The sequence below is a fragment of the Pristis pectinata genome, chromosome 17, assembly GCF_009764475.1.
Source record: "Pristis pectinata isolate sPriPec2 chromosome 17, sPriPec2.1.pri, whole genome shotgun sequence".
NCBI classification, from domain to species: Eukaryota; Metazoa; Chordata; class Chondrichthyes; order Rhinopristiformes; family Pristidae; genus Pristis; species Pristis pectinata.
The window spans coordinates 14,834,531-14,847,329 of record NC_067421.1 but is presented as its reverse complement, the minus strand read 5'-3'; the positions used below and the strand labels follow the sequence as shown (position 1 = coordinate 14,847,329).

Below are 12,799 nucleotides of genomic sequence, written 5' to 3'. Positions count from 1 at the left end.
CCAGGGTGCTGGACTTAGATGACCGCCCTGATCATATTGGACAGTGAAGCAGGTTCACAGGGTTGAAGGGCCTTACTCCTGCTCCTACTTTCGATGCTTTTGTGTTTTCAACACCAGCATAGCAGACGTGCCTTACATTGAGTCCCAGAAATGTATCTATGCTGATGACAATATACAGCAGACAGAAGTATTAAGGCTGGGGTTAGGCAATCACAAGTGACTGGTACACACTGAACTGCAACTTCTGGAGCTGGTGCCTCCAGCCCAATGCAGATAAACTGGCAGTGTCAACATTCCACCTCAACAAGAATGCTGGGAAAGAACTTCAGGTTTCTGTTGGTCAAAGGCAGCTTAACCATGGGCTTCATCCTGGCTGTTGTCCCCGACAGGACTCCCACATACCGGCCTCAGCTAACTAAAACTGGCCAAAAACCAAAAGCAACAGTGAACCTGGTCTAGAGACATACAAAGGGCCTGGATGTGTAGCTGAATGCTGCCATGTGGATGATGATAGGGACCTTGAAGTCCATTCCAATCAGTGGCTACCAGCCCATTTGGCCCCGCCTGCCATTTGCCATGATTTCAACACCGTCCGTGAGATGGAACAAACCACGGGAGCACCAACCATAGAGCGTTGGCAAAACATCAAGCCGACCATACCTGGAAATAGCATCATCATCCAGATGGACAGAAATGTGGCTCACATCCAATACCCCCTCACTGCCCCCACACCAGAGGTCCCTGACTTTGATGTCCCTGGAAGACCATGAGCTGCCCCCAATGAACTGTGTGGATGGTGCAGTCACAAATGGAAGACGTTCGATGACCCAAAGTTCAACTGTTGCCATGAGTCCCAAACCATATCCCATCAATCTGCTGCCAGACACACCTCATTTCTCCACTTAACATCTTGGGAGGCCATTGACTGGATTGGCAGACTGGATGTCCAACTTTAAGGCTTCCATGTTATATTAATGATGGGCTCTTGCCAATGCTGTCATGGACAGATACATCAAATAGATCCGGATGAGGGTCAGAAGGTTTCCCCTTCATGTTGGTTCTCTCACCACCAGCTGCTCGGACAGGAAGACAATGAAAGACTACTATAACACGAAGCCTCTGCTTGGCTATCTATGGGACAGCTCTCAGGATTTTGGCACATCTCCAAATGATGGTGAGGTAGACTTTATTGTATCGAGTGCCTGGTGATCTGTCAATTTTACTTTTTTGTAATAGCTTCTGGCAGGGATCTGATACAACTGCATGGCGGACTGCCTTGAGAGTACTTGAAAAGCACACGTCAGTCAGAGCAGCAAAGGATGGCAATACTTCCTTTTATCTCTATACTTAATTAACTGAATTTGGAGTCCCGCTCTCTGCTGAGTTTGTTCTTGTCTCTCTAGAACTTTGGTTTGGGTCTTTTGATTACGAGTCTAGTAACAAACTTACTAACCTGGTTCCACATGGCCCTCCCTTGCCCTGATTTATTTTACATTTTATTTCAGGTTTATATTGGTTTATATCAAGGTGACTTCCATTCGTCTCCAACATTTTATCTGTGTACCAACAACACTATCCGGCATAATATAGTGTCTTTAACACAGTAAAATGAACCAAAAATATTTACAAAAAAAAACAATGGTAGCAAAAGTTATGCACAACCTCAATTCCTATTGTGTACACCTATAAATATGCCAAGGAAACACTTCATGTGCATTGCATGACTTTAATCTGCAGTGACTGTCGATGCTTAGACATAATGTGGTCATTCTCCGTAAAGCAAAGTCCTACAAGCTCCCATGACATGACAGTCTATTTGCTCTCTTCCACTTAGTCTGACCCTTTTGTTTGTACTTCAACATGATTTTTTTAGTGCCTCCTGGGTCTCACTGTCCACTTTGAAAGTAAAAGAGCTCTGTTTTTATCCGCAGCAGGGAGTTTTAATTGGCTGGAAATTCAACCTTTAAAGCCCCTCTTCCATCCAACTATAACTTAGATTGTGAAAGTTGACACGGCCACATCATCAGTACAGCCAGATGAACCTCTGCTGACAATCACACAGTGAAGGCAGTTACTGCATGTCCCAGGCCAGCTGCCTTCGCAAAATTAAACTCAGCTGCTGTGCTCGGGGAATATATGTTGTTAAATAATAAACAGACAGATGAGGCTCTGAATTCTTTTTTTAATAGTGTAAGAGAGAAGCTTACAGACTTAACAAGATCTGACGGCACTGTCTACATCAGACCTCAAAGGGAATTCGGGAATCAAGTCCTGATCTGCATGTGAAGGTTGCTTGAGGTGATCATTTTGAGCACGGATTAATAACAAGCCCTACATTGTTGAGAGTGCTTCTTTCAAGTTAAGTAAAGGTTTTCAAAACAGGAGTCAGATTCGTTCCTTATTGAGACAGTGTATTGCTATCATCAAATAACCATCATTAGATTGCTCATGTATGTTCTTGCTATGCACTGCAAGAGGAAAATTCACAGGACTGTGGGGAAAGGGTAGGGGAGAGGGGTGGAATGGATTGCTCTGAAAGAGCCACCATTGCTTCCATGGGCCAAATGGCCTCCTTTTGTACCATGTGATTCTATTGGATCCCATGCAATGTAATATTCAAGTGTCAAGAAGAGAGGTACCAAATAAACTTTCTGCATAATTAGTGAGTTACCACTCTGCCCATTCCCTAGTTGAGTGTTTTAATTCAGCCCACGTTAATGAAATAAAAGTTCTCTTGCATTGGGGAAAAAAAGGGGTGCACTTCTTCACCATGAGAGCACAAGCAGTCTACAGGGGCAAACCTCAACCTCCAGTTACCTGAGAGTTTAATCCTCCATCCCATTCCCATTCTGACCCATCTGCCTGTCGCCTCCTGATTTGTTCTAACAAGCTGAAGAACAGCGCTCGTCTTTCCTTTGGGCTTGTTGGAGCCTTCTGGACTCAAGAAATTCAATAATTTGAGGTAACTTGCCTTCTCCATTTGCACCTGCTGCAGATAATCCATCTGTAATATAACTCAGTTTTACTGTCTCGACGAACAGTGCCTGATTTTCTGGGCATTTCCAACATCTCTGTATTTCACAGCTTTTACATGTTCCTTTGTTTATGTTCTCTCTCTCTCTCTCTCTCTCTCTTTAATTTCCCTTGGTCACCTGTCAGTCAGATGGTCCACCAACAGCTTATGACCATGGCAACATATCAGAGATATTCCCTTTGCCCTTATCCATTCCCCCCTTCCTTTCTGCAACTTTAATCCGACATTTTCTCTCTTTCCCAGTTCCGACAATGGTTCTTTGACTGAAACATCAAATCTGTTTCTCTTACCACAGCTGCTGCCTGACCTGCCGAGTGTTTCCAGCACTCTCCATTTTTTATATGAGAGATCAAGCAAAAAGGCTCAGAATCAACTGATGCTCAATCAATTGTCTTGGCCTGGAATACCTACAAGAATTTTGCTTTAATGTATACTGGGGCAAAGCAGAAATGTACATATAAACTGGGAATACCCAATGTCAACAGGCACCTAATTATTCTGCTTCCCAAAACATACAAATATACAACTAATTAAAAACAAGAGAGTGTGATTTTGATGTTCCTTTTTCAAAGAGATAACATCTAATGAGAGGGGAAGTATTCGGCTTTATATTCTGTCTCATCAAGTCCCCAGGACACCCAAAATAACTTTGCAACCAATGGATAAGTGTTGCAGGCACTAGTGTTGTGTATCCAACAGCATTTTAGCTAATTTGTGCTTAGCAAAACCACACTGACAGCAAATGAATCACCAGAAATTGTCTTTGGAGTGTTTGAGGAAGGAATGTCTGTTAGGACACTCAGAGACCTCCTTTCACTTCCTCATACTGTACCATGGGATCTTTTAAATCCTCCTAAGTTGGAATATGGGGAAAGGGGTCTAAAACTGAATCATGTATTTCCTGATGTCCAAGTGTTAGGCAGCATCCTAAGGGTCCCATATGACAGGCAGTGCCAGAATTGTCTGACTGCTGAAGTACATATCTTTAAGAACTTTGAGTACCATGTGGTATGCCTTTTGGTACATTGTTGTATCAGCCAATGCCATTGCTTAGGTGTTGTTTACCTCTGACGGCTAGAAGCTCTGTCCTTGTTACTTGCCTTAAAGAACAATCAAGGGAAACCTACAGGTGCCATATGTGCCATTTTTGTTAGGACTCCATGACTTCCTAGATTTGTGTCTGAAACCTAACACATGGAGTGAGGGGTTTGGGGAGGAGGTGAAAGTCTATTTCATTACCTTGAATTGTGCCTGAGATCCTTTAGACTGAGAATGACCTTAGCAAGCCAAGGGTATAACAACCAAATCAACTGGCAGCCACCGGTAGTCTTGAAGTTGTTGTAGAGGCTGGTGTGTCCCCTCTACCTTCATTTAACCCAGTCTGCTGCCAGCTATGCTCGTGTCCCAACCCCTCTAACAACTAAATCAATTGATCACTCTAGCATTTTGCAAGCAGTACCTTTCTTGGCTTACCCCAACTCAACAGTAATACACTAAAGAGGCCAGCAGACCAATTTGCCGTGGTCCTGACTCCGGCCTTATTAGGCAGCAATCCAATGTCCAGGCTGTTTAATGCCTGTTTAAAAGATTTCAGGGTAGAACATCATTGGTCACTTATGCTAAACATACACATGATAGCAAGTACGAGTTGCAGTCCGCTTGTGAAATTCTGTTCCATTGACTTCAATCTCACCTTCTCCATTGGAGGCGGAAAGTACTATCAATTGAGCTGAAGTGAAACTTAAAAGATGAAACTGTTACTATCAGATTTAGCAGTTTCTGGTTGAGCTTTCCTTCTAGATATTCATTTAAATTTGTCAGTTAAAGCCACAGAGCGGTTAAACCACTGGACTAGTATTGAGCTCAAATCCCACCTGGCAGATGAGGGATTCAGTTAGTTAAATTCAGTTAGTTAAATAAATCTGGAATGGTAATGGACTTTTAATCATAGTACTGTGAAACCACCATTTGGTTGGAAACCCACTTGATTCACTAATGCTCGATGGGGAATAAAATCTGCCATCCTTTGACTTGGCCTGTGTGTGAATCCAAATCCCATCTGATCGCCCCTAAAATGCCTGCTCAGATCTGGGACAATTAGAGATGGACAATAGGTCCTGTCAGTGATGTCTGCATCCTGTGAATAAATCATACAAATTACAGTGCTTATGTACCAGTCAGAATAGAAAAATGTCTTGAGGTGCATCACCAGGACTACAAGAACACAAGACAATAGGATCAGGACAAGGCGATCTGGTCTCTCAAGCCTTGCTCACTGTTCACTTTGATCATGGCTCATCTGCCCCAGGACCCTTCTGTGTCAGATTCCCACAGCCCTCCAATCCCTGATCTACCAAAAATTTATCTACCTCCTCTTTATATACCTCCTGTGATCTTGCTTCTTGAGCCTCTGGAGTAGAGAATTCTAGAGATTCTGAGAGAAGAAATTCCTATGAATCTTATTTTAAATGGCCTGCCCCTTATCTAGTAACTGTGTCCTCTTATTTCAGACTCTCCCACTAGTGGAAACATTTCAACATCTACCCTGTCAAGTCCCCTTAGGATCTTACATGTTTCAGTGAGATCACCCCTCATTCTTCTAAACTCCAAGGAATCCAACTTCTTCAAACATGTGTGATAGGACACCATCTCATCCTAGGAATAAGCCCAGTGAATCTCTTCTGGACTGCTTCCAGTGCTACCGTATCCAACCAGGAGCATGATCAGACCAAAATAAAGTTGACACAGAGCCAAAGAGGGAGAATTTCAAAGCAGCTTAGAAGAGAAAGACAGAGGTCTAAAAAGGACTTCCAGTGCTTGGGGGCAAGACAGCTGAAAACACAGCCCTATTGATGAAGTAAGGATGCACAAGCAGTCAGAATCAGGGGAATGCAAAGTTCTTTCAGGATTGTAGAGCCCAAAGAGGTTACAGAGATCAAGGGGACTGAGGGATTTGATTATAGAGATGAGAATTATAAATTCCATGCAATAATGAACTGGAAACAAAAATATAATTTTGTTTAAGCTATTAGTGCTTAAGAGCATTGAGAGTTGGGATGATAAATGAGATGAATTAATGTCTATTTGAACCTATGTTACCCATGTTACTTATAAACAATTATGTCAAAATCATGCCATAAAATTTAAGGAGCACCAGTTCATGATTTAGCAAGCATATTAAGTAGCTTTGTTTTTAATGAAGATTTGAAACTATATATTATTATTATTATACTGTGTTTTTCAACCCAATGCTTCAAGCTATTTCTCAGTAGTTTCTCAGAGCTTGTTCCCAAAGACCTCACCAGCATTTGCTCTTTGAAGGCGTTTTACAAAAGCCTTTTATTTAATTCCAGCTACTGTTTCACATTAGTTGGTCTGAAGTTTATTAATGCCTGGATCACTTTTAATGTTGATATGTGGCTTGGAGTTTATATCTCTGGCACTTTTGAAGTGCAGCCTGCAGAAGAAAGGTGTCTTTCAAATGTAATCTGTTATTTTATTGGGACTGTGTTCAAAGCCAAGGAGGCCCCTATGATGCCACCCAGATCCAGAGATCAGACAAGAAAACAACTTATGTTACTAGAATACGAGTGGGACAAAGCTATGCTTTAGCCGTGTGGAGCCTTGGTGAAGCCCCATCTGGAGCACAGGGTTCAGTTGTAGACACTGCACCTTATGACTGACTGCAGTACATTCTGGCTTTGAAGAAAAACTTCTGAGCACAGATTAGATGAATTTGACTTGTCTTCCCTTTAGAATACTGAAGGGTGATCTGCAGAACGTATTTAAAGTGGATTTGGTAGGGTAGATAAAGAGAAATTATTTCCCCAGTTGGCACCCCTTCTCAAAATTGGATTTAGGTCATGTGGGAGTGAAGTCTGAAGCATTTTCTCAAAGGCAGTAGAAATCGGGAATACTTTACCCCCAGGGAATGTAGTACTAGAACAAGCTTTTAAGTCTGAAGTAGGTAAATTCCAATTGGGCAACACTATCCTTAGCTACGTGGTAAAGATAGATAAGTGTTGTGCACACATCAGCCACAATCTAATTGATTTGAGCCAGTTTGTGTCTGTTCCTGTTTCAATACTTTCAATTTATTTCCATCCCACATCTGCTATTTGAAATCATTGTAATTAACAAGTCCACCACAGACCCAATCTCACAGACCCCCAGACTGGTGTCAATCAAGGCTGAATTGTCACCCTGACACATTTTTGTCGCAACACTGTACCTCATCTGCTAGGAGCTTTGTGCTGGAGTGGAGCAAATGCACAGGACCAACAGGGAATTATTCAACCCACATCACCTCCGCTCCAGAACCAAGATCCCTCCAGCCAGTTCTCCATCCACCTGTAATATTGGCTCCATTTTCTCTCGCCACCAACATGGCTTTCCCTGCTCAGCATTTCCGGCAGCTCTGCATTTTACAGCTTTTGGTGCTTTTTCTCTCTCATTGCCCTCATCTCACAGATTTTAAACTTCTTTCTTGGCATTCTCTCTCCCTAACGTGGTGTCCTCTCTCTCTAACTGCCCTACTTAATCTGTCAAACAGGTTACTTCATTAAAATTTTATCCCCTATCAGAGGTATACCCTTTGTCCTATCCCTTCTCTTGTACACCCTCTTTGCAACATTGAACTAATTGTTTTTTCCTCTTTCCAGGCTTAATTTGTAACATTCACTGTTCCTCTTTCCATAGGCACTGCCTGAACTGCTGAGTATTTCCAGCAATTTTTGTTTTTATTCAAAATTTCTGTAGTTCTTTGATTTTCAGTCACTCTACCCCTGGTCATCAAACTGTGGTATGCAGACAGTTAATGCCTGCATATGTACATATTTGGAGAGCAAGCTTCAAGTCATCATCGACTTGTTCACTGCAGCGTGCAAGGGAAGATAAGGATAAGATATCTTTATTAGTGACATGTACATCGAAACACACAGTGAAATGCAACTTTTTGTGTAGTGATTTGGGGGGGCAGCCCGCAATTGTCGCCACACGCTTCCAGCGCCAACATAGCACGCCCACAACTTTCCTAACCTGTACGTCTTTGGAATGTGGGAAGAAACCGGATCACCCAGAGGAAACCCATGCAGTCATGGGGAGAACATACAAACTCCTTAAAGACAGTGGCTGGATTTGAACCTGGGTCGCTGGCGCTGTAAAGCGTTACGCTCACCAATGGGCCTTATACTTAACACCCGCAAAACAAAGGTTCTCTGCCAACCTTCCCCTGCTGTACAACATTGCTATCTGACCATAGAAGTTCATGATGAGGACACAGAAGATGTGGACCTCTTCATATATCTTTGGAGTCAGCTCTCATCAAAGGCAGACATTAATGATGAAACTCACCAATGTCTTTAGTGCATCAGCACAGCCTCTGAAAAAAATATTTGAAGATCCAGACCTCAAACTCAGCACAAAGCTTCTGGTGTACTGGGCAGCAGGGATCCCTGCCCTCATACATGCTTCTTAGACCTAAGCTACCTCTAAGCACTGGAGGGATACCACCAATGCTGTCTCCATAAAGTCCTCCAAATACACTGGCAGGAAAAACAAAACAATATCAGTGTCCTGGAGACACAAGAGACTGCAGATGCTGGAATATGGAGCAACACACGAAATGCTGGAGGAAATCAGTAGGTCGAGCAGCATCTGGTGGGGGAGGGAAGGAATTGTCAACGTTTGGGGTCGAAACCCTGCATCAGGACTTGGTGTCCTCTCTGAGGTCAGGATCCCCTGAACTGCAGCCCTAGTTACATTTAGCCACCTATGTTGGTCAGGCCATTTGCCCGATACCAGATTCCCAAAAGAGAGTCTCTGTTACAAACTCTGTTACCAGGTGGACCAAGGGGACAATCCAAGGAAGTTGTCAAAACCTCCTTGAGAAGATGCAAATATCCCACGGACTGCTGGGAATCACTGTCCCGAGATTGCTGAAAATGGAGGAGGAAAATTTGGGATGGCACCAAAAACCTCGAGAGCGGGTGCTGGGAGCTCTCAGAAGTCCAGCATAACTGGAGGAAAGAGTGCACCACCTACCAAACTACCCACCCACACTGCCAGCTTTACCAGCCCTGCTTTCACTCTATTACAGACCCTCAGTCAGTTTCATATATCAGACACCATGAGTCTCCAGGTAAAACAATTACTTCATCAGCCACCTCAGAACCCACTGAGGGACTGTCTGAGGAGGAGCAGAGCCAGTTCCCCATGTTCTCCCAGGTCTGGTGAGCCACTTCCAGCTTCACCAGCTCTGTTTTTGCCCTATTACACACCCACAACCAGTTCCATGCACCTGACACCATAATGTCAGCAGCATTGATAACTGCCCAATGAAAACACTCAAGAGTGAAACAGAGACCTCAGTGATGACATCACATTCCACTTCTGAACAGAAACACAGTTCCCTCTGTCCCCACTTCTCCCAAAGGATATAAAGAATAATACCTGATCTGTTAAATTAAACAAGAAATGGAGCTACACAGAGGTTGCTCTAACCTGAATCGTCTGAATACTGATTTGCTATCTGGAAGTAAAAGTCTTGCTAGATTTTCCAAACTTCCTTTTCAGGATTTTCCATTTTAAAAAATGTGACAGCCACTTTTAACAGCATCCCGTTACAACCTTGGTCTTTGTCTAAACAAATTTCTAACATCAGAACTTGCCTCATTCCTGGTTCCTTGATCCCTTGTTCTTGTTCTGCCATAACTGCATGGTTCAAAGTGCTGTTCTACATCCACTTCATCGTTGCAGCTCACTGCCTCTCAGCCCTACCTGCTGCCCATACTGTTACTTCTTTCCAAGGATGGGTGTTAAAGTCCCACCTTAAGGGGTCAATCAACCAGTCTTCGCTGTGGACCCCCCAATCAAATATTTTAACAACCTGAGGTGCTTTGAATTGCACAAATAAATAATGCATTGTTCAACAAAATGCTGCTCCTGTTAATGGTTTATGCTTAAATTGAGTGTGATCCAACTTTTACCTTTTTTGGATTAATAGTGTGAAAAATAAGTGTACAAAGTAGGACATCCTTTACTTAATACCTAGATTTATAATGGTTGCTACTGTAGTGACTCACCATCCGAGCAAGCGAACTGGCTCGGCGGTCGGGTCGCGCGTCGTCGGAGCAGCGAGGCCCAAGATGGCGTTGGGCCTTCGTCTTCACCGAGCGACAGGGAGAACCCGCGCGCAGGAAAGGTTTGATGACGTAGCGTGTACGTCATTGCCGTTTTAAGTGGGCGGGAACAGTCTCTCTTAAAAGGCCCGCGCAAGGCGGGAAAATAAACCAGTTCTTGTTCTGAAACCCTTCGATTAGTGTCTTGTTTTCACATCGCAGTAGCAGCCGCTACACTACAATATTTAATAATGGGCTGTAGATATTGCTACACAAAAGTCTGCATTTATTGTTCATTCCTGTGGCCAGACCTGATTTGTGATAGTGGGGAAATTAGATTCTGTAACAAAAGGTCTCTACCGAAATGGACCAGATAGTCCAATCTGCTCTGACCTCTACCTCGGCCAACCCCAGGCTTTCTGTTCTTCCCCCTCTTGGAGCTTGCCGTTTGTCCACCGAACCACACACCATAGGTTCACCTTTTTCTCCAGCAGACCCCATGAACCAAACCAAACGCAACCCTGGACTGGAGCAATGATTTGCAGTGAACCAAGTGATGTGCATTCAAAAGAAAGAACTGTAGCTCAGGTAAAACACTCCACAGACATGATGGCATGGCATGGTTTAAATGCTTTTGAAATTTCAGCTGTCTTTTTACACAGAAACAAACTGCCTATTGATCTTTGAGAATTACTGCAAATAATAATAATAACCAATACTACCTTTCTGCAACATAGATTGCAGAAAGGTAGTATTGGCTATTATTATTATTTGCAGTAACTAACTCACTCATAATCATTTGATGTTCATCCTGCTATTTAGATGGACTCTCTAATTGCCCCTGAACTGAATGTGTTGCCAGAGGGCAGTTAACAGGCAAACACATTGCCATGGTCCTGCAATTATTTGTGGGGCCAGATAGCATTAGGACAGATTTACTTCCATGCAGGGCATTAGTCATCCAGATCGGTTTTTAAATGGGTGTCAGAGGTGTGAGCTTGAATGAGATTGGGCACCAGAAATGTGAGCTTGGATGGAGTAGGGTACGAGAGACGTGAGACATGAATGGGATAGGACACAAGAGGTATGAGCTTGGGTAGGATTGGGTACCAGACATGTTAACTTGGATGGGATTGGGTACTAGTTGTATAAGCATTGATAGGATTGGGTGCCTGAGGTAAGATCTTGCATGGGATTGGATACCAGAGCCTTGAACTTGGATGGGATTGGATACCAGAGCCTTGTATGTGGATAGGATAGGATGCCAGGGGCATGAGTTTGGATAGGAGAATTTGCATATGAACTTGGATGGGAGTTTCAGAGCCAAAGGGATGAGTTGTTTATCTCTATATTATATCAAAATTTCCTTGTTACAGTCGTATTACTTCTCCAACCATTAGCTATTTGCTGTGTGGATTTTCTGACGGTAATTGTTCCAAGATATCACAAAGAATAAGGAGTGCTGCCAAAAACAATTTAAATATAACTTTATTATCAATGACAGCATGGTGTAATTAAACAGGATATATGTGTTAACACTGATGAACTGTGCACAGAGTGGCTCCTCTTTTCACCGGTTATGGAAATAACTTGGATTTAGGAGAATGTCAAGCTCTCTGGCGACATTAAAAGATATCTGCAGGTGCAGGGAAATAACTGATAACAACTCTGGATCATTAATGCAAGTAATAAGTGAGGTGGCAGAGCGAAGTTAAACTGACTGATGCAAAATGATATATCTTCGGCAAACTAATATATGATGTGTCTTCTAGACACTTGGAACAAAATTAGTTGAAAGCAACTCAGAGTAGTTTCTGGGTGTGATGTTGGACTGTCATTGGCAATATCCAGATTATAAGAGTCAATTGACTGTACTTTACTGACTTGCGGTCAACCCCACATGGTCAAGCTATGGAACTCTGAAGCTGGCTAAGTACAGACTGGGTACTGAGCCAGTAACCTTCCTGCCTGTAGAGCTCAATGCCATATAACTCAATTTCACACCTCACACCTCACTTTTGCCAATGTTGGAGTGAACACCCTCCTTCCATTTGTGTTCATTGAAAATTATCTGCTTTGAGGAGAAAGATTGAAACTTACTTTATTGTTAGATGGAGAAGTATCTTTGAAATCATTGCTATCACAGTCAGTGTCAGCAGGGCTGCCAAGGCATAGATGGTCCACACTGTAAATAAGCACCGTGATGATTAGTGGGGATCAGTAATGTTAAGCAGGGCAGAAATGTTCAGCAGCAGAGTGGTACCAACCTGGCATGTTCTGGTTTGGTTGGTTGGGACTTGCTGTGATGAAGTAGAGAATCTTCGATGACCGTGCCACATTGGTCCCAGGACTGACCTTCTCCGTCAACACATCAGATGTATTTAGATCATTCTTGCTTGCTGGAGGCTGGGATTGGGGCTCGTCTTTAATGGCTGTGGAAAAGGCAAGTCAGCAGAGGGAAAACTGCACAACATTTAAGCACAGTAAACATTCTTTATAAGTATCTCCTTGAAAGACTACATGTGGTAAACCACTTCAAAGTCATCTCTTCTGCGATCTTGAGGTCTAATTTGTCCTTAGGTTTGAATTTAAAGTAAATCCATTTCCCTAACAACCCTTTCAATTACCTCAGACAAAGAGCCGCACT

The 12,799-nt window shown here is 43.0% G+C and overlaps 1 protein-coding gene across 1 annotated transcript in view; it reads right to left on the bottom strand.

The window, feature by feature from the left end:
• kremen1 (kringle containing transmembrane protein 1) overlaps positions 1 to 12,799 on the bottom strand; it is a 150,604-nt gene that overhangs the window by 43,766 nt on the left and 94,039 nt on the right. The window contains 2 exon segments of the mRNA XM_052032516.1: positions 12,253 to 12,337; positions 12,420 to 12,584. Of these exon segments, the coding sequence (XP_051888476.1) occupies positions 12,253 to 12,337; positions 12,420 to 12,584 (250 nt within the window).